This window comes from Meles meles, chromosome 8 (genome assembly GCF_922984935.1).
Source record: "Meles meles chromosome 8, mMelMel3.1 paternal haplotype, whole genome shotgun sequence".
Taxonomy (NCBI): Eukaryota; Metazoa; Chordata; class Mammalia; order Carnivora; family Mustelidae; genus Meles; species Meles meles.
In genome coordinates, this window is record NC_060073.1 from 74,879,158 (window position 1) to 74,906,653 (window position 27,496).

Genomic DNA, 27,496 nt, shown 5'->3' on the forward strand with positions numbered 1-27,496 from the left:
TTCTTTTCTTTAAGATTTATTTTTATTATTTTTTATTTATTTGACAGAGATCACAAGTAGGCAGAGAGGCAGGCAGAGAGAAAGGGGGGGAAGCAGGCTCCCCGCCGAGCAGAGAGCCCAAGGTGGGGCTCAATCCCATGACCCTGGGATCATGGCCTGAGCTGAAGGCAGAGGCTTTAACCCACTGAGCCACCCAGGTGCCCTACCTAGTATTTTCTTATATGTATTCTCTATACATGTAGCTGTGACTCCTTTCTTATTACTAATATTCACTGCGATTTCTCTCTTTTACTTGATTAAATTTGACATGTGTTCATCAGTGTATTGTTCTTTTCAAATTAGAAGACTTAAACTTTAATGATCACTTTTAACTTTCTGTGAGATACTTGTATTATTTTTTTGGAAGATTTATTTATTTAATGGGGTTGAGTATTAGAGGGAGAGAGTCTTTTTTTTTTTTTTTAAGATTTTATTTATTAGAGAGAGAGAGAGAGCGAGCACAGGCAGACAGAGTTGCAGGCAGAGGCAGAGGGCGAAGCAGGCTCCCTGCCTAGCAAGGAGCCCGTTGCTCCCAGCGTACCCAGGTGTCCCGGGAAAGAGTCTTTCAAGCACTTCCCACTGAGCATAGAGCCAGCCCTAGGACTTCATCTCATAACCCACCAAGATCAGGACCTGAACCAAAACCAAGAGTTTGATGTTCAACCAACTGAGCCCTCCAGATGCCCCAGATATTTGTATTTTTGTATTAATTTTGTTCTAATCAGTATTTGTATTTTTTTTTATTTTTCAACATGTTCAGTTGAATGTTTAATTAATTTATCCTCAGTCTATTTTTTAATGTACACATTTAGTGTAAAACATTTTCTTTGGAGTACACTAGTGGTTATACAGATTTTAATATGCATGGTTTTCACTAATGTTCATTCTGAAGTAAGTTGTAATTTTAGTTTTCTTCTTCATCATAAGAAAGCTCTTAGAAAAGAGATCCCAAATGAACATATTTCTTTTCCATACCTTTTTTTTAATTTCAAAATTCATTTTTTTAGTCAGTGAATGTAGCCTATATGTTTTTTATTTTTTGGGATCTGTTAAGATTTCCTTTGTGGTTAAATCTAAGTTTAATGCTTATAAATATTTCATGGATGATGAAAAGAATGTCTGTTATCTGTTAAGAACAACAAAGCTCTAAATAAATTTGATTATTTCTGGTATTAATGTTACTTGAATCCTCTAAATTCTATTTCTTTTTTTTTTCTTTTTCCCTCAGCTTCTTGCTGTATTTGTGAGTTAAAATATATTAAAAAGTTTCGTCGTGATTGTGGGATTTTTTTATGTGTATATTTCTATTAGTCTTTCTTTATATGTTTTGAAGCCATATTGTTGAGCACATATAGGTTCAAGATTGTTGTGTTTCCTGAGTAGATTTTTATCAATTCAAAATGTCCCTTTTGGCCCTCTAAATTAATTTCATTTTGAATTACTTCTTGTCAGACAATATTCCTATACCCACCTTTGTTTATTTAGCATTTACTCTTTCAAGGTTTTTGCATATATGAGGGTTGGGTTAACTGATGGTGCTGGTTAATATCACTCAGTAACACAATTGCATTATTTTTTCTCTAGGCCTTAGCTTCCTTTAATTTTTTATCTGTTTGTGGGCCTAGTCATTATGACTTCTTTTTCTTATGTCCCTCATCCCCACTTTGTCCATTTGGAATGGCTGTATCTCAGCTCCTTCTTTTATTTTTTTAAATTCTTTTCATTTTTATTTAAAAAGATTTATTTAATCACTTATTTGACAGAGAGGGAGAGAGAGAGCACAAGCAGGAGAAGTGGCAACAGAGGGAGAAGCAGGCTCCTCACTGAGCTGGGAGCCTGACACAGGTCTCTATCTCAGGATCACAGTCCAAGCTGAAGGCAGATGCTTAACTGACTAAATGAACCAGGCACCCCTTGGGTCCTTATTTCTTAAGAACTGAATTTGGGGTTCTTTGTTATAATACAAAGAGCAAGAAAGTATTTCTACTGGCTTTTCTCTTACTGATCAGATAGAACTAGCTAGGGTGTTCTCCTAATTTTGCTGCTCAATTTCTCTGAGATCATTAGGGTGGGTACTTGCCTTCCTAGAATAAGAACTTTTCTCTCTGTATACATTTCCAGTTTTTAAATCTTTTTTTTTTTTTTTTTTTATTTATCAGAGAGAGAGGTCACAAGTAGGCAGAGAGGCAGGCAGAGAGAGAGGGAGAAACAGGCTCCTCACCGAGCAGAGAGCCCGATGCGGGGCTCGATCCCAGGACCCTGAGATCATGACCTGAGCCGAAGGCAGAGGCTTAAACCACTGAGCCACCCAGGCGCCCCCATTTCCAGTTTTTAATACCTCCTTGGAGTGTGGGTGAGGGGTATATACTAGGGTTAATGATATGATTTGAGCTCTTCAGAGAGAGAAAGTATGTGACAGAGAGAACCACAATACACAAGGAAGTAAAAGTTGAAATCATTATTCTGAATATGCAGGAGTAGAAATGCATTATTATGGTATATGTTATAGACATACCCATGTAACTTCGCTTATTTAGGTAAGTTTGAAAATAGTTTCTAAACTAACTTCTGGATAACACTCTTTAACAGTCGTTTACTGCTCCTGGCATACAGTTCATTGGTTCCCTAACATCTCCCAATACTATAGTGTCACATCCAAAGCTGTTGGAACTGAGAAAGCCACTCAACATACCTGATGAAAACAAAAAACAAAAAACAAAAAAACAAAAGAAAGAAAGAAAGAAAGAAAGAGAAGAAAAAGAAAAAAACAAATCCTCAATGTGACCCTTGAGAGTAAATTTAATGTGCTGGTAGAGACCTGAGGAATCAGAAAAATAGAAGGAAAGTGGATAATAAAATTGAGTAACACTTCCCATGGCTCAATAAAATGGTTTTTAAAGGTGACACTACCAATCCTTTTTTTTTTTCTTCTCTAAAATCCTTAGGACATCATTATGGAAATAGCAATTAATTTTCAAGACTGAAGAAGAAAAGTGTGTACAAATTATAAATTTTATATCATAGTATTTTCTAAATTCATTCTATGAAACTCTACTCAGAGGAGACTACTCATAAGTAGTAATAAAAAACCTTCTAAAGTTACTGTACATTAACATATTTAAAGAGTGGCAAGTTCTGGGGGTGCCTCAGTGGCTCAGTCAGCTAAACATCTGCCTTCGGCTCGGGTCATGATCCTGAGGTCCTGAGATCAAGACCTGTGTTGGGTTCCCTGCCCAGAGAGGATCCTGCTTCTTCCTCTCCCTTTGCCTGCTTCTCCCTCTGTTTGTGCTCTCTCTCTTTCTGTCCAATAGAGAAATAAAAATATTAAAAAAAAAAGAGTTCTGAAGCAAATGTAGTCATTTAAAACTTAGAGTTACTATGTTTTCCAAACTTTTAAAACTCTAAAATCTTTTATTTTATGAAACACCTGTTACTATTTAGCAGTTTAGAAAAGCCAATTTACTACATTATGTAATTTTCATGGACATACCATTCATATAATTTGTTATTTAACATTTGTCCTGTTACAGAAACATGATAGCTATGTAAAGCTTTCTTTTATGTCAACCGGTAAAAATATAAGCTATATATAAATAAGCCAAATGTGTCTGATATATATACCACATAACTAGTCTGCTTATATAAATGTTTATATGGGTCATGTCCCTCAAAAGACTCATATGTCACAGCAAAAATAAATGCCTTTGGTCTGGAGTAAAAGCTAATTAAAAATATTGGCTCATGTGGCAGTTCTCCTATAATACTTTTTGTTTAGGACTCTAAGAATAGTCACAGAGGCTGAGTCTACAAGTTTCTTTCATAGAATTTACTAAAATCCTCTTTAAAAAATAATGAACAGGATAAAATGTAGTAACTAATTCTGAATTTCAAAATACTTTGAGAAAAATAAAAATTTGTATTTAAGAAGATAATTTCATCAATATAATTCTATTTACCTACTTATGTATCTAGCTGACTACCCTGAAACAGTAAATGCTTGAGACTTATTTTTAAAAACTGATCATTCGTGTATAGTATAACCAAAAAATTGGCCAGTATCCAGCATAGATGATAACAGAAGAAAAACATTCTTTCTGTGGTGTTTAAGATCATTTGGCTAAGTCATTTTAGATGGACAATTCCAAGGTTGCATGAATTCCAACCTCAATAGGCTTCCTCTCCACCCCTGCCCAGTGACATATGCTGTAAGTTGGACTAGAATTTTTTATAGTTCCACAAAAATATTAGATATAACATATCTAAGTTGAATATTAACTGTATAATAAATTCCATGTTGCCACAAATAAAAGCTCTTATCTACTGACCATTTGTCATGTATCAGGAATGCTAGAAATGAAAGAAATCCCACCAGTTATTATAATTCATTTCTGCATTTAAAAAAAAGAGGAACTGAGTTATAGAGAGCTCAAGGTAGTTTTCCAAGGTCAAATGCACCAGGGTGATGGATTTTTTAATTCACTGCTATTTCTATTGCGTTGGCTGGTTTTGACTGGCCTACCGTGAGTCTATTGAGTCTTAGAAGACTCATTTGGTCTTTAGAAAATGATTTGCTGTATGTGTTCCAGGTATCTCACTTCCACCCTAAGTTTATATAAACATATGCCCATTTGTATTACTTCAGAATAGAAGACACTGAAGCAGTAGAATCTGACAAAGCACACAAAATGGTTTTCTTTTTTAAGATCAAACATATTTTGTATCAATTTCCATATGTATAAGAATATATGTATATACATATTATATGTGTATAAATAATACAATGTAGGGAAGCAGGGAGAAGCTATGTTTTAAAATCTACATTGTTTTTCTCTTCCACACATCATGCTCTTACGTTTTAGATAATCTGTGTTCAAGGAGTGTAAATTTGCTTAAGAATCCATCAAAGTAGAAAGTAATTTGACAAGTAATTTTTTCCCATAAAATTATACAGATATGCCCATACATGCACACACAAACATACACACATAGACACATATATAGATGGGCTCAAAAGTAAAATGTCTATATAGATGTGTGTATGTTTGTATACACAACCAGACATACACAGATATATAAACACCCATAATCTATATTATTTTTATGATGTAACCTCTATCAACACAGATAATTGTGGAACTATAATTTGTATTTATATTTCCAGACACAAAGTCAAGGTTTAATCCCTACATGCTTCATTGTTTAAAAAAAATAATATGTCTTAAAAGATGTTTGTAGATGTCTTTGAGGACAGCATCTCTGGTTGGTTTGTGGTTGGTTTACGTTTTTAATTTAATCTATTGTCCATAGGCTACTATGTAAATTCCATAATTCAAATGTGTAGATCACTCAGAATTTAAAGATGAATTAATAGTATGGCTCTCTGGGTCTTGGAAAAACACTATTAAGACAACATTCTAAACATTTAAGGGGAAGAATCTTAAAGTCATACCATAGTTTCTTTTTTAATATTTTTCAAAAAGTAACTGACTTCACAAACACCAACTACAACATGATTTAGACAACTGAGAAACAGGCAAGGGTACTTTCAAATGCTAAAAGAAAACACATTTATACAAGTACAAAGCAAAACAATGCTGATAAAAATGTTAAACTTTATGAAAAAAATCATTTGCAATTCACATCAAAATAATTTAACATTCTCTATTGTTTTAATAGTACAAGCTGCAACAACAGAAAAAGAACAGATACGCGCACACAATTTTAATACCAAATCAGTTAAAGTGCAGAAAAAAGTAAATACAAGCACTTGTAGCCCACACAAATCTTTTAGGATTGGCACCATCTTTCTAAAACATCTATATTCTATATAGATTTCTAATTACAACACCACCAGCAGCTGCCATTGAATTCTAGAAATACACACAATATACATAGTATATTTGTTCACATTGGGAAGATCAGTGAAATTCAGCCAACTATTTTATACATACCTCATTCTTCAACAGATAGTAGAGACTCTCCCAGGCCTCAGACCCTCTTGAGAATGAATTTTGATTTATCTTTATGCTTTTCACTGATCTGTATTTTTTCACAGTATAAAATTGTAAATGGTTAACTATAGAGATTCTGCCAGCTCAAGGGTTATTAAGAAGCTGTGGCTAAATGTGAACTCAGATAATACTTTTGAAGTCTCCAAAACATGTACATTTTGCTGGGAGACTAGCATAGGAAGTGTTTTTTGTTTTTTGTTTTTTCTTAAAAAGTGTTTTAATTCCTGGTTTGGAAGTCACAGAACTGCAGCAGAGCCATTATAACAACTCATTCACAGTCAGAAATAGCTCCTAGTCTTCCTGATCGCTTGCTGGGAACAGCAGAAGCTTGGGAAAGACTTTTACTAACAAGGATTAGCACATTCGGGGGATTTACTGTTTTTCTTTGCTTCAGTCAAATCTCATACGGTTTTCCTTTGCGTCCTCCCTCTCTGTTCCCCACCCCTCACCCAGAGAGATGTTTCTTCCCAATCCATTTAGGGTCTTCTCTGCCCCTACTCCTCTCCCAAAACAGAAGTGTGAGTGGACTGCTTAGATGGTCCGTATAACTTGATCAAACTGGGTCTTCTTTCTTTCATCCTGGGACCAAACTGTCCTGTAGGGTCACTTTTCTGAATCTTAGCATTTCACTGTACTTTCCCCTTCCTTTTGGTCATGCTGGTCCAACTGAATTATCACTGGACACCAGGAACAGACTGTTTTCAAGGAAATTCAATGAAAATAGGTACCCAAATGAATTGTGAAGTTCATATCCTAGCCCTAGAGTGAATATTCAGTTCTCCTTGTAGATTTATTACTTGGAACCTGGTATTAAAATTGGCAAAGAGACAGAGCTAGCATCATTCCAAAATAAAAGATTCCCAAGAATGCATTATGAATATTATGTATTATACAATGTACTGAATGAAATGGCAAAGGGTGCAGAAACACAGAGAAAAATACATATTGTTCTCCTTCAATTGGATAAATTATTTTTCTTATTACAGTTTATCATAATTTCATATAGAATTATCAGATGGAAATTTAATTTTGCATTAAATTTTAATTTCTGATGAATTTTCTCATAAGGTAGTGTACTTTTTAATGAAATAACGTTACTAAAAATTTAGAAGAGGAATTTGCTCATGGAGAAAGTTTTTAAAAATGTTTTTCTATTGGTCAGTACAGAATAAAATGGAAATCAACCAAAGGGTTTAAGAAGCAAATTTAAAACTTAGACAGCAGGGTATATTTGGAAAGGTTTCAGTGTTTAAAAAATCAAGATGATAATCCCCAGGTGAATGCCACCTTTTCAAGAGGATTGAGGGGTGTTAATGCTTCAAAATATTTACATTTGTTTTTCAAATAGAGGCAGATATTTGCTTTCAATGAAACCATAAAGTTTGGCTAAATTCACTCTTTCAAGAGTCTCATTAGAACATGTGGGTTTCAGGGTGCTCTGATAACATGATTTTCAAATCTGGGATGGGAGGTTTGATTTTTGAAAATTTATATCTTACTAAATTAATGTGTGCTTTTAATATTTTATACTGGGAGATTTGATTTAAAGATTTAAGAACAGATATCAGGAAAGTCAAGCAGTATACGTATTATAACTTTTAAAACCGGGGAATGGTAAGTTATGCAAATGGATATATTTTCATTCCTCAATTCCTTTTTTAAAGTAGATGTACAATAAAAACTACATGCCAAAATAAGGATATTGAGCTAAAGAAAAAGGTTTTATTTTTCTTTCTGCTAAAAATATACTTCTGCCTCAGCAAATCTTTTTCATAAGGCTATCTTTAGTATAAGGCTAGATCTACTAAACTCTAAATTTATAGGATACCTCCTCCTTTTATTACTATCCTTATTTAAAAATTAAAAACAAAACCAAAACCAAGCCAAACCAAACAAACAAACAAACAAAAAGAAACACTTGGCACCTGAGGATAGCTGTAATGGGAGGAAGGAGATGACAGTGGATGCAGGTCTCGAGCTACGAATACTACCTATATGAGCCTATTAAAGCACATGTATTTCCATTATATCTTTAAATCTCTTTTCTGCAGTATTTAAAAAGTGACAGTATGAAGTGCACAAAATTATATTAATTATTTTAAAAAGGAAATATTAATAATTGCTTTGCCTCTTTTTGGAATGGCTAAGAAAGACTGTGTGGTTTATATTCATTAAGGTTCCTCTGTTTTAGTATTCTGTATTGCTTTGAAAAATCTACATTTGTCATAGTTCATAGCTGCCCTATTTAAGCAGCCGAGAAAAGTTAAAATCACTGCTCACTGGCATAGCTAAATCTCTGCTAAGCCGACTTGACACAGTTTAAAATTTCCAGTGTATTAAGATTGTGTTAACTTTTTGAACAACAGTCCCTTCAATCATGACGCTGTCTTCAGTGGGTCTATAGACCATTCTTCCAGTGGTGGGACTTGAAAAGAACAGAGGAGCTCTTTGTGCATCTCAAAGAAAAGGAATGAAGAAGCCCAAATGCATATATTAATATTTTAGCTGGCAATGCTAATGGAACAGCATTCGTAAGGAGGAGTGGCCACATTTCATGAAAGAGATAGCCAAGCTGGAGCTCAGGAATTATTATTATTATTATTATTATTATAAAGAGAATTTCCAGCTACACAACGTACCCCAGTGAGGGAATTACAAAACAGTATTCCAGAAAATATTTTTTTGCTACTCCAGTATTGATTGGCAACATGGTGAAATAGTCAAGAAATCTTCCACTGGTTTTCTTGGTTAATGGAGGTGAATTGAAATAACTAGGTGGACTCCTGGATGCAGGCTTCTGGAAGAGGATTTCAAACCAAATCGGAGAGGAATGTCTCTGGTAAAAGTCCTGCACACGTCAGCGCAGCACTCATTATCCCGTTGTGTGTTATGGATGGGACACACTCACAACAACGCCTCAGTAAATACTGGGCCCAGGTACTGCTTTCCAAGGTCTTTACAGGACAGAAAAAAGAAAGAAAAGAAAAAAGAGAGAGAGAAAGAGAAAGGTTGACATTTTGGTCCCAGATTTGAGTTTGTTAGAAAATGTACATTCATGTTTGGTGAATCAAAGAATCTTCTGGGAAAAGAATTAAAGTAAACAAAACTTTTTACAGTTGCTTATTAACTATGCTCTTCCCCCTCCATTATGCTGTTTCACGCTCATTGCTTCCCTAGAGCAAAGCACTTGGTATGGAACTGGTTCAACAGACTCCTTGTCAGCCCTCAAAAAGATAAGCAGTGTTTCTTAAAAGCCCGTGTTTTCTAAGGCCACTAGAAGAAAATCTGCCAGAAGATTTGTAGTTGGTGTCTTCGTCGGTTGATGTGAAATAGCACTATTAATCTCATGTTTCCGTTGCGGGTGCACTTGGCGTCTTCCACCTCGGGTCTTAACCAGGCGACTCTGCTTGTCACTGTGTCTGCGTGAACGCGGGAGGTCTCGGCTCCGTCAGCGGAAGCCAGCGTGGTTTCCGAGGACATTCACAACGACGAGGAGCTCTGAGTGTAATCTCTTATGATCAGTGTGTCATATTTGGGAGACGATGGGATACAGAGGGCCGACTCCGACACTGGCGAGTTGGGGGTGGAACTCCCAGAGTCCACCGAGTCTCTAAAGGGGGACGGCGGGGTGAGAGCTACCAACTCTTCCAGGTCCGGCTTCCCGGCCGCAGCCTCGGGCCCGGCCGCCGCCGGGGGCTCCTCGGCAGCGCCCCCTACCGGCGGGGCCGCCGCCGCCACCGCCGCGGGCGGCGCGCCGCCCGTGACCTCGATGGCGGGCAGCGGCTGGATTTCGGCGAACGTGGTCATGGTCGTGGGCAGCTGGATCTCTTTGGGGATCAGGTAGGACGAGCAGAGCGGGGCGCCCACGCCGGGGCCGGGCGCCGCGGTGGACAGCATCATGGAGTTGAGCTCGCTGATGTTGGCCGTGAAGCGGGTCACCACGCTGCTGATCTGCTCCATGAGCGAGCCCTGCGAGGAGCTGCTGCGCGCCGCGGGCTCCGAGTGCAGCGACGGCACGTCGTCGTCCGTGCGGCTGGCCGAGCCCGCGCGCTGGCTCAGCGTGCTGATGGGCGACGGCGAGCGCGGGCGCGCGGGCGCGGGGAAGTGCTCCTCGGCCTCCGCCACGTCGTACAGCGCCTTGGGGCCGGCATCCGGGGGCTCTGGTCCCCCGGGGCCGCCCCCCGCGCCCCCGCCCGCGCCGCCCGCGGCCCCCGCGCCGCCGCCCGCGCCGCCCGCGCCCAGGCCGCGGCTCTCCGTGCTCTTGGGGAAGGGCTTGATGACGGCCGTTTGGTTGGGGTTCTCCTTCTTGTTGATGTGGATGGACAGCCGCTGCCACAGGTGCTGCCCCCGGCTGCTCTTCTCGTTCTGGGCCCACGTAACGGATTTTCCGTTGGAGCTGGGGAGAGAAGGGAGACCAGAGGTAACTCGGAGTTCCCCAGTGCTGGGTGATGGGACTCGGATTGGGAAGGACTTCTCCTGGTCTTTCAGGAAAGAAGGCTTCAGAGGACACCCCGGGCAGAGGTCTTAAAAGAGGCCTTCGGTTTATCATTACCATGAAAGTGTGTGGCAGGGGATAGTAGGAAGGATAAAGGATGGAGATTGATGGGGATGTAGCAGCAGTTCTGAGCCTGCCCTGGAGTGCAAAGGCTGGTTACGCCGCAAAGCTGGAAAACGAGCCTTGCAGTATTGTGGCGGTGTGCAGAAGTGCCTGGTACTGGGCACGGGCTTCCTGAAGTTGGCGGCCTCTGAAAGGAAACGGTACAACTAGGACCTCAACTCACCAGCCCAGTCATCAGAGGGGAGGAAAAGGGTAGGAGTCAAGGGTTACCAGGAAACAGACAGTGGTTCCAGTTCACTTTTTATCCTGCAAGCCAACTATTGGTGTATTTGACTAGGGATTTCTATCGCAAGTCCAGACTTTGAACATGGTTTTAGTTAGCCTGGCTTATCTGCTGGAAAATAGAAGTTCATTGAACACATACACAAATTTCTAATAAATTAGAGCGTTCTACTTCACCCAGATTTCCCTCCCAAATTTGTTTTTAGGCGTATAGCTTGAATCACAATTCTATGAGGGAGCATATTGCCTTTGGCACCTCGCATATTGATTTCCAATTAGGGTCTTGAGTGTTTCTGGCTCACTCGACTTCTTAGGACATTTCTCTCTCTTCCCTTTCTCCTAGCAGTCCATTTTGGTTTCCACCCTGGGGTCTGAAAGCGCCTCTGATGAAGATAGAATTGGTGCCTCAGCCTCAGGTCCTGACTGTGTTCTCCTTACCAGTAAATATGACACAACTTCTGAAACCACAGACCCTCTCTCAGGAACCTCACTAGTGGTCAGAGGATGTGGCCAGACCTTCAGGGATGTTCTGTGGGGAGAGTGTAGGGGGATATTGGGGATTTCTCATGACAAAGGAATCCAAAATCTCTGTAGGGAGGGGATCTCTTTCTGTGGTGCGACCAAGGGATAACCTTGAGCAGTCTATGAACAAAAGTCTTGGGCCACCCAGTTTTCTCATCTCAGCCAGGGCTCATGCCTAAAACTCATATAGGGCATTTGTCCACTATCCCAGGTAGGACTCCAGGAAGATTCTGATGGTCTGGATTGGGCTCCAAGGATCTATGCATTTTACAGCACTCTATCCCCAAATTGATGACACTGCAGGTGTTTCCCAAACCGAGAAACTAGCAGGTAGCGCTCCTTTCTTTCTGAGTTCCCATTGCTCCCTTGGCCTCCTTGCTGGAGGGCTGAACTGCTTTTACCAGGAAGGGGTCCGAATTGTATTTGGAGCCCACCTGCCATGGGCTGCCAAATCCACTCTGCCTGAGACACCTACTCCTTTGAAAATAGACCCCTGTTTCTGCAGCTCCTATGACAGGATGCTTCCTCTTTGCCATCCTGCTTTTCATTTTTTACATCTGTCCCTTTCCTCTTTGTGGTCTTCCTTTTTCTGCTGTTCCTCTGAGATCTCATTCTATTTAATCTACCCAATGTTTTGCAACCTGGTGTCGTTCAGAATTCTGGAACGAGATATGTCCTCCTCCCCTGCCCCTCTTCCTGCGAAGGATGGATAAATTCTTTCCAGGTTTAGGGAGGCTGACGTGCATCCCCAGTAGGAGAATAAGCCCTGCCAACCTAACTTTTTCTTTGCGGATTTGTTTCTACATTTTTGCATTAACCTGACCTGCCACCTTTTATGTTTTTAGTGCATTACTTTCTTCTTCCCAGGTGTCTACTAACTTCTGGAACATGGCACAGAAGAAATGGGCCAGACTATTTATGGGATTTCATTGGGAGGATGGTTGCCAACAACCCCTTTTCTCTCCTACCAGCAGGATAAGAAACAGGTATGTTGGAAAGGACAATTAATCTTTCAGGTTGCTGAGGCCGCTTTTAATACAAAGCATGGGCTATAAACTAGAAGCCTAACTGGATTTACCCTACTAAGCTTTACTGTAGAAAGATTCTTGCTTCCGACATAGAGAGGTTTTGATGGAACATAACTCTGGCTATTAATGGTGACAGTCTTTGGAATCACATGTAGTGGTGCCTAAAAACATGATGGCACATTGAAAAGCCTTTGGATGAATGTGCGAGAAGGAAGCTATCCTACCCAGCCAGTCTGCACAGAGTACTGACATTGCTGCCGGCCATGCCTTTGCTCATAATGTCTATGGTCATTTGGGAGAGAGAGCACCAGACAAGCTGCATACCAATGGAAGTGGACGCAGGCCCCAGAGAAATGGAGGCCAAATCTGAGCACTTCCTTTCATTCCTTGGGTCACAACAAGGTTTTTTTTTTTTCCTCCAAAATGGGAAATTTTAATAAGCATTTTTTTGACAAATAGGATTTTCTTAAGCTAACAGGACCATTGTGTGGTGTCCTCAAAGTTCAGTAGACAAAGGAACCTAAAATCTGGGTTCTAATCCTAGATCTGCCAGCCTGGATGATTGGAAAATAATAGTCTGAAAGCCTTGGTAAAAAGCAGAGAGGATGTCATTTAGCAAAGGTGGTTGTGAGGATTCAATGAGACAGACTGTGAAAGGTTCTTGTAAGGAGAAGGTATCTAAGAGTGTTAGTTTTTTCACTCCATGTGAATATTGCATTTCAGAAAATAAAAAACAATATACTCATGTGGTTTTGAGCTCTGGCTGAGAAACAGGGAATTCAGTGTAAAGTAAAATATTTCATGTGGTAAAGCCATAAGATATTTTTGGTTGTTCCATCGGGTTTGGTCTGTGGTCTTTTTCCATGCTAAGTTGTCTACTTAGTGATCGCATCCACTTCATTAAATTCTACAATATTCCACAGTTTACTTCTTCCTGAAATGCTCTTTCATGGTGCTCCCTCCTCGCTGTCTCTTCCTTGCATTTTGACTAAGCTCTTCCTATCAGGTTTTTGGTTTTTGTTTTTTTTTCCCCCCAGATTTTTACTTTGATTGCTTTTTCTTGAGATGCTTTTCTGACACTGCCTCGACTGGGTTAGAACTAGCGTTCTTCGTATCCTGCTATAGAGCCAGGGTACCCAGTGCATGCGCTCCATAATATGTTTGAACTAATAATTGAGTGGCTACATGCATTTCATTTCAAAAAATCTATACTGATTGTTTTTGTTAGAATTACTTTTTAAAATAATTCAATATTAAAAAACATTTAATATTTTAAAAATCCAATTCCTTTTGCTTTATGGATCTATCTACTTTTCGTAGAACTTACTGTAATCAGTAGTGCTCAGTGTACAGAAATAAAATATATTTAATTAATTAAGTACAAAAACACAGATCTTCATCTCTACTATGAAAATCACAAAGGATTTGTTCCTTTTTTTAAATTTATATACATATATGTATATATGTGTATGTGTATGTATGTAGGTATGTGTGTGTGTGTGTGTGTGTGTGTGTGTGTTTGTGTGTGTATTTGTTTTAGTGAAATTTCTCAGTGATGGAAGTTTATGGAGGCAGTATTGATAGTAGCCCCAGAATGTGGGTGTATGATCTGGCCCTGAGTGATGGTGGGCAAATCACTTAACAGCTTTGTGCCTCTTTGTTCTTTCATATAAAAAGGAAGAAATAAACCTCCCCTTGCTTACCTCACATGATTTCTGGGAGGAATCCAAATGGTAGTACACATGAGGGTAATTTATAAAGTACAGCACCTCTACGAACTTCACCATCAAATCTTACAACCAGTTGAGATAAAACCATTATTGTTGCTGTTGTTGAGACTTTTTTTTTTTTTTTTTTTTTGATCAGGATTATACATTTGCCTTAAGGGCCTTGAGGTAAGACAAGAGAAAGCAAACTTTTCCTTACCTGTCTATAGCACTTGACCTTCCCCACTGAATATTTTAGGCATTAGAAAAGAAGGAGAGAGGAATGGAGAGAGACAGAACAGATGGTTTGCTACATCTGGAAAGGATAGTTTGGCCGAAAAAACCTGTAAAAAGTGTGCTCTTTCCAGACACCAATTAACCCTTTGCCAAATATAAAACTATGTTTTCTAATGTTCTTTCTACTATACAGTTGGTTCTTTTCTGAGAGGGAGAAAAGAACATTTTGATAATGTTATTTGAGGATTGCATTTTTTGTTTTTGTTTACAGTTTGTGTCTGCCAAAATGACACCATCTACCCTTATTCTCAGAAGTTTATTCTTCCTTTTTCTATTCCATGTATGACACATAAATAATTTATTCACCTCAAGCAGGCTCTGAATGTCAGCTCAATGACCTCTCCCAGTTTCTCTATTCATCTGCTAAAACCTATAGGAATTAGCATTCTGCCATGGCAAACCATCTATTAGGAGGCAAATGTTAATAGAGTTTAACCATTCAAAAAGTCTATGGAATTTAGATTTTTTGTGTTCATTTTAAATGGCTGTTGAATAATTTAAAAAAAAAATTAAAAATGACTGTTGAATGGCCAGTGTGGTTCTTTCCTGAAAAATTGTTTAGGGTTTTATTAAGGCCATAGAAACAATTAAAATCCTAAGAACACTTCACTGAATGAAAAATCTATGCCTTTATCCTCTCTTTTGTTACATGGTTTAGTAGTACCTTCATGAGTTGTACAGATTTAGGGTATCAGAATAATCAAATATATCCTTTGAAAATTAGCACATTCTTTTCATGAAAAAATTATCTTGATTACTACACCTCTCTTGTTTATGATTTTGAGTTTAGAGGTAGCCAGGAGAGAGGAATAGTAAGATTATGAGCTTCCTAATACACAAAATATATTTTTTTAAAAGGTTTTATTTATCCATTTTACAGCGAGAGAGGGAGACAGAGCACAAGCAGGGGGAGCAGTAGAGGCAGAGGGAAAAGCAGACCCGCTGAGCAGGGAGCTAGTGCGGGGCTCAGTCCCAGGACCTTTGAGATCATGACCCGAGTTGAAGGCAGACTCTCAATGACTGAGCCACCCAGGTGCCCCTACAAAAAAATACTTTAAAAAAATTTTTAAAAGCTTGTAATGTCATTAGCAAATATGTCTTTGGAATGACTTCAGAAAATACTAGGCCAGTAAAAGAATTTCATGAATTAAGAATATTATAAGCAGTTGGGGCGCCTGGGTGGCTCAGTGGGTTAAAGCCTCTGCCTTCAGCTCAGGTCATGATCCCAGCATCCTGGGATCCTCCAGGGATCAAGCCTAGCATTGGGCTCTCTGCTCGGCAGGGAGCCTGCTAACCCCCCTCCCTCTTCCTGCCTCTCTGCCTACTTGTGGTCTCTGTCTGTTAAATAAATAAAAAAACTTAAAAAAAATATTATAAGCAGAAAATTTCCAATTGCTGTTCCATTTTTCTGCACATTTTTCTTAAGCTTTTATCAGTATATTTTGCTTGCCATAATTCTTTGAATTACAAAGTATGGAGATACGTTTTTAAAAAGGTAATGAAGAATTTGATATTGTTTATATTCAGACACTCTAAATTAGGTGGAATAATTTCTTTCTGAGCCTTGCCTAAAATCTGATATCTTGATTTTGACAATTACACTGAGAAATACACCATATATAAGAAAATGGCAGAATCATCCATATAAATATCCCCAGTTACAGCATAAATGGATGTAAATAGCTATCTTGCTGACAAAAACAAGTTAAATGGCCGTGATGATGTATGCATTAGAAATACACGTATAGACAAAAACACTTGAGTAAATGGAAATGAATTACCTACAGTGACACAATAATTGGAAGCACTATCACCTTATATTTGCATCGTGCTTTATAAAGTACTTTAGGAACACTGATTGTCAAAGTTAGATAGGATCCATGTTTTGGTTCTTCTTTCAAAAATAAAACTGAGGCTCTGTGAGATAGGCGATTTTCCCAAAGTTAAGCAGTGAGAAAATGACAATGTGGAACCAATACCATCTCATGATTTCCAATTCACTTTTCATGAAAGTACACCACCCATATTTATTTTTTGAAGTAAGCTGTCCTTATTTCAAGCCCTCAGAAGTTACCTGGTGATGATATGCATTTTTAAGTCGATAAGTTAGTCATTTGATTTATGTTCTCTATTACCATATGTCTTTGTTCTTCTTAATCATATACTTTGAAGTCTCAAGAAAGCACCTTATATCACTCTTTGGTTGTTAACTCAAATAGCACAGGTTGACCCGAGCATTTACACTTGGCAAGGATAACGATTGGATGCCTCCATGACGAAGGCACTTCTTTATACCAACATATAAATATAGAGCATAGAGCAATTTTTAGCCCCTCTTTTTCCCTCCATGCTATGATCTAGTAAAAGGCAGGTGTCTTATGTGTAGCACACTTATTTTCTCTCTTATTTTGGAATGCCACTGAATGAGAATGGTGTAATGTCAAGGATAACTATTTTGCAAATTTTGACATTTCAACTGATATTGGTAACAAGTGATATGTGATACCTCAGCAAATGATTGTGATTGATCAGTATTTTTTGGTACTGTGGTGGAGAGTTGTTGACATGAGACTTCCCTCAAAGAGGGCAAGACAGAAGATGCACGTAGAAGGCTGGGAATAAGAGTTACTCCTAGTATTTTGATAGAAAGAGGTTGTTTATCTTTCCCCTAGGTCCTTGAAAGAAGGAAGCAGGTGGACAGTTGGAAGGGTGCTGAGGACAAGGAGAATGAGAGATTGTGGAGCATGGGAGCAAGTAGTCCGTTCATTGGTAACTGTAGAGTACAGATCACAAGGGATTCAAAACTTCACAAGAGGAAGAAATCATTTCTAGCAGGAGGGAAGTGGCCAGAGAATGATGCTTGCCTCAGGAGACAGACTGTATCTACACCTGGGAAAATTAGTAGATTATGGTGAAATCCAAAAAGAGCAGTAGGCAATTGCCCTCCAGGAAAGACAGCAGTGACATAAGTTCAGGAATCCACAAAGGATATTCTAAGATAAGCAGTTGTCCTATATGGGGATGGATAAAGCATCAGCAGGTTAAGAGTTTGGACTTTCTTGTTTACTATAAAAATGCCTTGGGGCACCTGGGTGGCTCAGTGTGTTAAACCTCTGTCTTCGGCTCAGGTCACGATCCCAGGGTCCTGGGATCAAGCCCCGCATCGGGCTCTCTGCTCAGCGGGGCAGCCCTCTGCCTGCCTCTCTCCCTACTTGTGATCTCTCTCTCTGTGTCAAATAAATAAATGAAATCTTAAAACAAAAAATGCCTTATGGCCACCCATGACTTACGAGGATCTTCTTTCTTTTCCTTTCTTTTGCTATTTTAATAACTCATTAATAATTAACCTCGGACTTCTTTTTTTTTTTTTTTTTAAGATTTTATTTATTTATTTGACAGAGAGAGAGATCACAAGTAGGCAGAGAGGCAGGCAGAGAGAGAGGAGGAAGCAGGCTCCCCGCGGAGCAGAGAGCCCGATGCGGGGCTCGATCCCAGGAACCTGAGATCATGACCTGAGCCGAAGGCAGCGGCTTAATCCACTGAGCCACCCAGGAGCCCCAACCTCGGACTTCTTATCAGTATAGAGAGGTGGTCTAATATATTTAACCAGAGAGGTATGGTCTAATTATTAGATACATATGTAATCTACATATTCAATCAATAAATGAATGAATAATGAAATACTCATGGGTTCTCTTCTGTGTTATTATTCAACTGTAAGAATTCTTTTGTGTTATTTAATCTTTTAGGTATTCCATATTTCTGGAGCTCAACAAAAACAATTAAATGTAGGAAGTCTGCCAAAATCTGCTTTAAAACCTCACTGCAGATTCATCCATTGACCTTATTCCTTGTCTGCTCCAGTCCTGGTCGCACTTCAGGAATATGTTAAGGCCTAATTAATATCTGTTAAGTTAATTAGTCCTTCAGGCAATAAGGAACCAAGAATATTCAAACAAGCAAAAGAGTGGTGTCCAGGGTAGATTTAAGAAGCTGTTTTCATAGTGCAGGGACACAGTGTTAAGATGATAACAACTGTGGAAAAAAATGAGAACGGAAAGGAATATACCGATCTGAAAACTATTGTGAAAGAGAAGACATTTGTCCTTGCCTATTGGTATCAGAGGAATGCAGAGAAAAGGTTGCTCACTGGAGAAAAAAATTTCAAGGAAGGATTTGCAAATAAAGTGGAGATTAACGAGGCCTTAAAGGCTGGGGAATGTTAAAATAACACGTATAAACAAAATTCAATTAATATGTGTATTGCATATATGGCAAAACAGCTAATGCCACATGCTCAATCCCAGGAAACACTTCCAACAACCTTGTGGATGGACTTTTGCCTCCCTTTTAAGTAGCTGGGAGTGAGCTACTGGCTGACTGCTTCTGTGATAATTCCCTCAGAGATCATCTCTTACTACGCAATTAGTCCCTAATAAAAATCCTTGTGGGATGAGAAGCACTGGCTCTATTTTAACTAAGCTTGGGTTTAACAGGACACTTTTTCAACAGGTCACAGTACATGGAGGTGTGGGGATGGTTATTAAAGTTCCCCATGCTTCTAGCTCCTACTCCCCTCCCCTCCCATCCTCATAAGGAGAAAGCATCTAAGGAAGGCCATAAAGGGCCTTAAAGCAGGAACATGTGCCAAGCAGAGGCATTCTGTTGGATCTTTCTCAAGTGAAACTATTTTTTTTAAATTTAAAATTCAGTAACCCGGGCTCAAACCTCAAACTAAACCACTCCTTGTATTGAGATATCATTTCTAGGCTTCAGTTGAGGTGCTTCATAAGATTAGAGGATTTTTTTTATCCAAACCAGAAATGATTTCCTTCTAGCAATTGGCTTTATGGCTTTATTACAATTTCATAAAGAGGGAGCAATAGAAGACATGGCTATTTTGCACCCCTTGGCTGATACCACCAAGAAGACTTGGTGGAAGAATCCAGCTTGATTTAAAGCTTGACTAAAACATGGGATTGGGATCGATGACTTAAGAAGAGGAGAATCCTGGGAGGATAATAGCTCTCCTTGGAATAGAACTTTACATCTCACAAGGTGTTTCCATCTGTTTTATTTTATTTGACCTTCACAACAGCTGTCTAACATAGCACTTATTGCATGGTATTTTTAATCACTTATTTACAAATCTGTTTCTGCACGAAGCCTTGAACACTCCAAGGGCAATGACTATGTGTATTTCCTATGCTTGGTTTGGTGCCTGGTGCAGGGTAGTGGGCTGGGAGTATTAGGGAAATAAAGCAAATTCTATATCTGCCTAGAAGGCCTCATATAAACATATATTAGGGATGCCTATGAGGCTTGGTTAAGCAGCTGCCTTTGGCTCAAGTCATGATCTCAGGGTCCTGGGATCCAGTATGCATTGGGCTCCCTGCTCAGCGGGGAGTCTGCTTCTCCCTCCTCCTGCTCCTGCTCTCTCTCTTGCTCTCAAATAAATAAAATCTTTAAAAAACAAACAGATATTATTAACCTGCACTAGATGCAAAACCTGAGGCTTATGGAACCTGTGCCTAAGTCAAATTAAGGCAAAACACTGCCTCAAATCGGACCTCAAATCCAGAGTCATTCCCAACACGTGGTATTGTCTGTGTGCTAAGGACACACAAAAACTAAAGGGCTAACAAGACACATCCTAATGGAGCATCCAGAGAAATGATAACACCCAAGTTTGTATCCATAAAATGATCTGATGATAAATGCCAAAGCTCTCTATTAACATTGACCTGAACATTGCAGAGATGAATACTAAGGGAGTGGAGAAAAAGACATTTGTCCCAGGATTGTGATAATAGTCGCTGAAGAAATGATTTCTGCTTAGAAAAAAGATTCCTTATGCCTTAAGTGGTGAAGTAACATTTTTAAAAATAAATAATTCTTATGTTAAGGAATCCATTCAAAATGACTCATGAAATAGGATTAGGTGAAATAGTGATTCAGGTTTCCAGAGCACTTAGCTCTGAATAGTTTGTCCTTATTTTGGTATTACCCACCTAACTGGAATATGGTGATAAGATTAGGTGGACATTCCAAGATTTTATCAGTATTTTGTGGCGGGAATAAAAGCAAGTATGCCTCTAGTATTGACTTCTTCCTCTAGAGTACAAGAATTTGAACTGATAACTCCAAGATTGCTCCCTTTGTGGCCTTTGTTCTATGAGATAGTTCTGGTTCCCCTTCCTCCCTTTTATAAGAAATTATAAGCTATTGGATCTTTTGTCTCAATATATATATATAAGTACTTATATTTGCATATAACTACTAAATTATCATATAAATGTATTTCATGGGCAAGGACAGCAGCCTTACAAAAGATTTTGAGCAGCTCCATTTTTTTTTTTTTTTGGCTAACAAAAAGGATGTTAGACAAGAAGAGGACTGAGAGAGCCAGGGAACCCAAGCGGTCCTGTTATTAAGTCGTACTATGTCACATATGTATTATGTATATACTATACCAAGCTGAAAGAAGTAGAATATACTCACAGGAATTAGTGATTCTTCTGGAAAAATAAGCAAAGGAAATTAAGAATCTGGTTTATATTCTTTTATATTTGTGGCAATTACTAAAGTTAATCATTTCTAGTCTGATCACAAGACATTAGCTGAACTCAGTTTTTGTCAGACTTCCAAAATATTTCCCTAAGAAATTCTTATAATAAAATTCCAGGAAATTATCATAAGTTACTCAAAAATCTATAACTTTGTTCCTTTGCTTTTTTAAAAAAAGATTTTATTTGAGAGAGAGAGAGAGAACGAGTAGGGGAGGAGCAGAGGCAGAGGGAGAAGTAGACTCCCCACTGAGCAGGGAGCCTGATGCGGGGCTCTGGGATCCCAGGACTCTGGGATCAGGATCTGAGCCAAAGGCAGGTCTTAACCAACTGAGCCACCGAGGCACCCCGTTCCTTTTTTTTTTTTTTTTCTGATTGATATGCTTTTATAAAACTGGTTGGCAAACTGTATAGAAAGTAAGAATGACCATAGGTGGTTCATGAATAAATGGCTCTATGGTCAGATAAGTTAAGTAGATTTAAACTGTTTTCTGTGGAGCTTCTCAAGTCTGTCTGTTGTTGGCCTGCCTTCCTAACCTCCTTCCTTCCTCCCTCAGAGAGTGCTCACTGGTTTCCCCCGAGGTGGGGTTGAGGGAGAGAGGGAGAAACAGAATCTTAAGCAGGCTCCATGCCCAGCCATCCAAGTTCCCCTCGAGTCTTTGTTTTGTAAGGATTTACTGAAAATCTCCAAGAAGAGCATAGAGCATGTAGTGTTGGCTATGCTAATTTGATCCATAATGTCCACTTCTGCCTTTTCTTCTCTCCTGCTCATCTTCGGAATATATGACATTTTCTTCCAGGGATTCTAAAAACCTGAACTTGAAATATGTTGCTTTCTTCCTCCCTTATTCAAATCTGGGCTTTATTATCTGGATCATAGATATAACTATACCTTAATATAGCCGATTGCTCCGGCAGTTTCCATCAGAATGAATTTTATACCTTTATTAAGATTGTCAGGAGCACATGGATGGTGCAATCGATTAAGCATCCATTGCTATGATCTCAGGGTCATGAGATTGAGCCCCACGTCAGGTTCTACCCTCAACATGAAGTCTTCTTGAGACTCTGTCTCCCTCTCCCTCTGCCCCTCCTCTCTGTGCACTCTCTCTCAAATAAACACATAAATCTTTTTAAAAAATAAAAGAAAAAGACTCTCAGTTCTTTAGGGTGGAGATTATTCCATATTTTCTGGAACACCCCATGGTCCCTAAAATAGGGCAGCCTACATACAGAAAGGTTCTCCTTGCCCTCTTATTGATTGATTTCCTGAATCTATAGTCCTAGAGCACTTTTGGATACTGAGAGTGGAATATTGAACAGGACATGTTTTTGTCTTCAAAAACTTCAACTTTAGTAGGAAGAGACAGGTGACGAGGTAATATGCCAGTATTGGAGGTAACTCAAAATACTTTAGAACTATGAGTTTGGGCTGACGTAAAGTAGAATGTAAGAATTTTGGAAAGGTTTCAAAGAGGAATTGACATTAGATTTGGGTTTTGAAAACTGAGTAAGAGTTTTCCAAGTAGAATAGGAATATGGGTTGGAAAAGATGGATTAAAGGAGCAAGGAGGGGCAATTCAGGGGAAGACACAGCATGTGCTAGGGAGTGAAATCTTAGGAAGGAGTCAGCTTTGTTTGGAGAATTGTAAGAAATTTGGGGTTTTGGAGAAGAGAACATATGTGCCAAAACATGAATAAAAGGTCAAAGAGTTAGAATGGGGTTAGAGTGTGAAGGTCCTTGCATTCTGAGTGCGTGGGTTTGGATTTTATCCCAGGTGGCATATATCATAGTGGTTAGAGCATGAATTCCAGAATCACAGTGAGTTCAGCTCCAGTGTGGACTTTATGGTTTACCTTTTTAAAGATGAAGTACAAGACCGTATAGGTAAGACACTTAAAGCCAATGTCTGGTGTATCTAAACACCCAGGGAGAACCATGGGAGAACATGAATTTTAAGGCAGAGAAATTATATAATTGAATTAATTTCATTGATACTACTAGATTTTGTTCTACATACTTTTCCAGAATTGGTTGTTGAGAAAACAAGGGTGATGGTAGGTGGAGAATGGTAGAAAAGACCCCAAAAAAGGACTTTCTAAGCTGAGTAGCCTTGGGGAACGTAATACTAAACAGAATCTATTGAATGCCTGCTTAGTGCTTTGCTTGCATTATCTCATTTCGTTCTCACAGTACCGTATATAGGAAGGGAAGTGCTCTCATTATACTCATTTTACAGACAATGGAGATTAAAGAGGTAAAATGGTGCTTCAAGGTCACACTGGCTAGTGCTAGAATCAGGTTTTAAAGTCTTTGACTTCAGAATTTTCACTAAATCACTCTACTGTGTAGGTTATTTAATATCCCTGAGCCTCATTTTCCTCATCTGTACCATAGAAAGATCATTGTTGGGAGAATTTAGTGCATAACCAATGGGAAGGGACTGCTGCAGTGTTTGAGGCATAGTAATTACAGCAAGGGTAATAAGTGATTATTTTTACTTGCTTTAGAATATCTCTAAATGTAAGTTAGAACATTAATCTAAAACTGACTCTGGGGAGGAATGAAGAGAAGACTACTGCAGCAATCCTATCACTATAAAACTAGCTAGCTTCATACTAGAAAGGCAGACCATTTCTCTCTGTGGCTCTGAATTTTATATAACTGTGTAGTCCTTTCTGAACAATCTGTTCAGGTGAATATTACTTAGTTTATATTACTCTTAACACTGTTTGCACTGGCTTAAGCTGTAGTTTTTTATATCAAATGAGGAGTTAATTGGACACATAAATTTTCCTTTGGGACAGGGGTTTCTCTTGCATTGCAATCATCTGTGTTTTTGGGGGGTTTATTCTGTTCTCCTGTGGGCCACGGATTTTCAAGGACATCAGTCAAGTCTTTGTTACCCATTTATCTCCAGAGTCTTGTAAGTGCTTGGCTCGTGGTAGTTGCTTAATAAAATGAGTGTTACATGAAGGAAGAAATAATTGAATCAATGAAAGGCAAAACAGTGTTAACACAGACATCACATTTTAGGATTGCTTTACAAATCTGAGTTCCTCATGACTATGATGTCACCATTACCAGATTCTCTGAAGGCTCTGTGAAATATTTATACCCATTCAAATTAAATGCTACACCTACTAGGTGAAAATCAGTTACTCAAGTGATTGAGGATTAATACTTATGTAACTGATATCATGACATTGCAACAGCAAAAATAACCACGTACCACCCTCCTTCCTTCAAGCACTGGAGGGGGACTATAGATCTATCTATTTCATTAGGGAACCCTTTTCCAAAGAGAGACAGGGAGGCTCAGAATGTTTTGCCTCTCCTTCATAGGGTATGACATAAGCACTTCAGAATGTAGACTCCAATGAGGACTTGGATGGAATGGCCCTGCTGAGACAGGAGATAATAACATTTGTTGTTGAGGTTTTAGCCATCTCAGAGGTGGACCATCTTGGTATGAACTCACACGATACTAAGGTTTAGAGAATTTCCGGTTCTTAGAGCACCTCCCTGTTTACGACTGTCTTTCACTTCTGCAATCAGTAGGTCTCTGCTCTGAAACACACTTAGACTGTCCACTGTGGGAATATGAAAAGATGACAAGTTATGCTAGAATCCAACAGAAGGGAAAAAATTCACATAAAAGGAAAACAACAACATAATATTTCAGGAAGCTAGAGTGTTAGGGATACATACAATGTTCTTATTCCTTTCCAAATTTTGGGGTAGAGGGAAAAGGGAGAAGTGAGGGAGTGTCTCTAAGGCCCTGTCATCATTTCAGGTGAGATGATAGTGTTCAGCTCTAGGGCAGCATGCCCCAGAAAACTCCCTCCCCTGCCAGGTAACTTGGCTCTGGAAGAATCATCCCTGATGTGAATTCACCACGTTCTTTCCTTTGCATAGTTTCAGCATAGAAAACATAGGCAAATGAGATGCAAGGCGGCATTCCAGGTTTTCTGCTGTTGTTTGAGCTTCCTTTAGTCCCTCCCTGGGATGGATTACTTGGTTAACGCTACAGAACCAGCCCAGATGTTTGCAGAGTAAAGATGCTTGACTCTGACTCTAGGAAGCAATGAGGGGGAGGGCAGTGGGAGCTCATAAGAAGGAGGGCATCCACAGCTGATGCCAAAAGTATCTGTAAAAGCCGAATAGTGATTCTTTCCTCAGCCCTTCTATTCAATTCCAGAGGAAGCACACTGGAAATAACTACTGAGCCGCCTTATTTAGAAATGGTTTACATTGCCGTTGTCTCCTGTCTGGTATCTTTTCTCTTAATATTCATTTTCAACTTATTTCTCCTGGATAAACGTCATTGTGTATGTATGTGCGCATATTTATATAAACAAATATGAGGCTGGAAAAAAAGATTTGACAGTTTTAGACATTTTGGCTTCTCCTTTCATGTGTCTCTAGGCATTTTCTCCTCCGTAAGGGAAAGCTCTCTTACAACACTGAAGGACTTGCTTTCCCTCCCGAGTACTTTTTTCTATCTTGTTTTATTTAATGCTAAAGAAATGGGAAGGAAGAAAAAGTAGGACAGGAAGACCATTTGTTTCCAGTGAATTACGTTTATCCATGGGGCTGAGGTGGTCATTCCAACAGAACTATCCTTAATAGGGCATGCAGTAGTCCCCTGGGCTTCACCTGGATGTATCAGTATAATAAGCCTTGTCATTACCTTGGCTATATCCAAATAAGTGAGGGAACAAAAGCTAACTATTATTTTGCTGTTGTAGAGAAACTTGGACTATTCTCAGTGTAGATACATTGAATTGCTATCTCTGAAGATTTGGACCTGACCCAAGGACTCTTGTCTCATTGACCTGGAGTCCCCTTACCCTCTGTGTCCCACTTTCTGTTTACCCGTACTCAATCAAGAGAGCCTTGAGCAAATGTAATCGCTGGGCTGCTTGGATCGGAGATTTCCAAACATTGACTAAACACTGCCAAAACCAATGCATGACACAATGGAGACCTAATGTTTACCATGAATATCTCCATGTCCTCTCCTAGATGAATGGATTACTCCACCATATCGATTTATAGGTATAAATTGGAATGACCTAGGACACTTGCTATGGTACAGATTTTGTCTCAGTATATTCGATAGTCAGCCAAGTTTGGGAAGTCCAGTCCTAGACAATTGCTTCAAATCAGAATTCACTCTGGACAGAGCCCCTGTATTCATTTAATACAGTCATTTCACCTTGTCCAGCCAACTCCAGTGCTGTCTGACTGATTTTCAAGAACAGGAATTATGGCACTTTGTCATATCTGAATGAAAGGAAACCAGAAGACCCAATAGTGGTCTGTTGAGTTACTCCCACAAAATGATCCATTGAGGCTTATCTTCCAGACACTGAGATCCAATGATGGCTGTATAAAGGGATCACAGGCATAAGGACATCAGATACACTAACGCATACATGCATATATGTATGTCTACACAGGTACACATGTTCTCAGTGCCTTGTCCCTGGGAGCCATGGATGAAGCTGGCCAACCTCTCTGTCAGGGCTGCTATAAATGATTGACCAGACTATACACTGCACAGTTTCAGGCACCATTTTCATAGACTGCAACATGAATTCCACTGCCCCCCTCCAGAAGTTGTGCAATGTGGTGGTCCTTGGAGAAAGTTAGACATTATTTTGAAAACCAGAAGGAGCCTACTACAGAGGAAGCAAATACAATATTTGGGGTGAAAGTTCAACAGGGCTCCACAGGATCTTCTTCTTGCTGGGGAGCTGGATCCCAAGCTCTGGTCTCAGCACATGCACACACACAGGTACACTCTGTACTTCCTGAACTTCCTCTTTCCTTTTTCACCCAGGCTGACTTTCAGGAGCTTCCCTTCCACACCTTTGTACCACCGATGGGTGGGGAAATGCCACAACAACGTAGAAGTGGAGAGTTAGTTCACGGTGAGTGATTCCCCAGCTCAAGACTCCTCCGAGATTCTGGAACTGTTTGATGCCAATCTTGACAGTATTTATCTCCAGAGCCCTTTTCTTGAAACGCGGTCCCATGCAATAAAGCACGTTCACTTCATGCAACACAGCTAAGTTGATGCTTATAATTCTAAATAACCCAGTTGACTGGGCACAGCTCAATTGGGAGTGCCTGGTAGGAAGGGACATGCACAGCGCAGCGACAGGGGGTGTTGGCCACCAGACACAGAGAAAGAAAGGAGCTGCAAAGCTATGGTAGCTAGAGGAGGACTAGCTTTCCTGATTTCAGTTCATGAAGAGCCTCTTGCCTCTACAGCTCACTAGTTTGGCATGGCATTTGCCCTTGGCTGTAAGATGATGGTATACTGAAACAAAAATAATACCCAGGTTTGTCTGGGATCAGGGCTGGAATCTTCCCTCATACAGTAACTTCCCTCAAAACCAGTCCTAGGCTTTTACATTTGTTTTACTGATTGGTCAGTCCCAAAATGTGAATTTCCTCCAATCTCTTCCACTTTGC

General features: G+C 39.5%; 1 protein-coding gene and 1 long non-coding RNA gene across 4 annotated transcripts in view; one reads left to right on the forward strand and one right to left on the reverse strand.

The window, feature by feature from the left end:
* Positions 1-5,485: 5,485 nt before the first annotated feature.
* Positions 5,486-27,496, reverse strand: part of GRM5 (glutamate metabotropic receptor 5) — a 546,831-nt gene continuing 524,820 nt past the window's right edge. For all 3 annotated transcript variants that reach the window (XM_046017230.1, XM_046017228.1, XM_046017229.1), the window contains one exon: positions 5,486-10,446. In XM_046017230.1, coding sequence (XP_045873186.1) covers positions 9,531-10,446 — 916 coding nt within the window. In that variant the 3' untranslated portion in view covers positions 5,486-9,530. The remainder of the gene's footprint in view (positions 10,447-27,496) is intronic.
* LOC123949664 lies at positions 9,785-26,943 on the forward strand. The gene is made up of 3 exons (XR_006820062.1): positions 9,785-9,890; positions 12,280-12,398; positions 26,859-26,943. It is a non-coding gene; the product is annotated as an uncharacterized LOC123949664 (long non-coding RNA).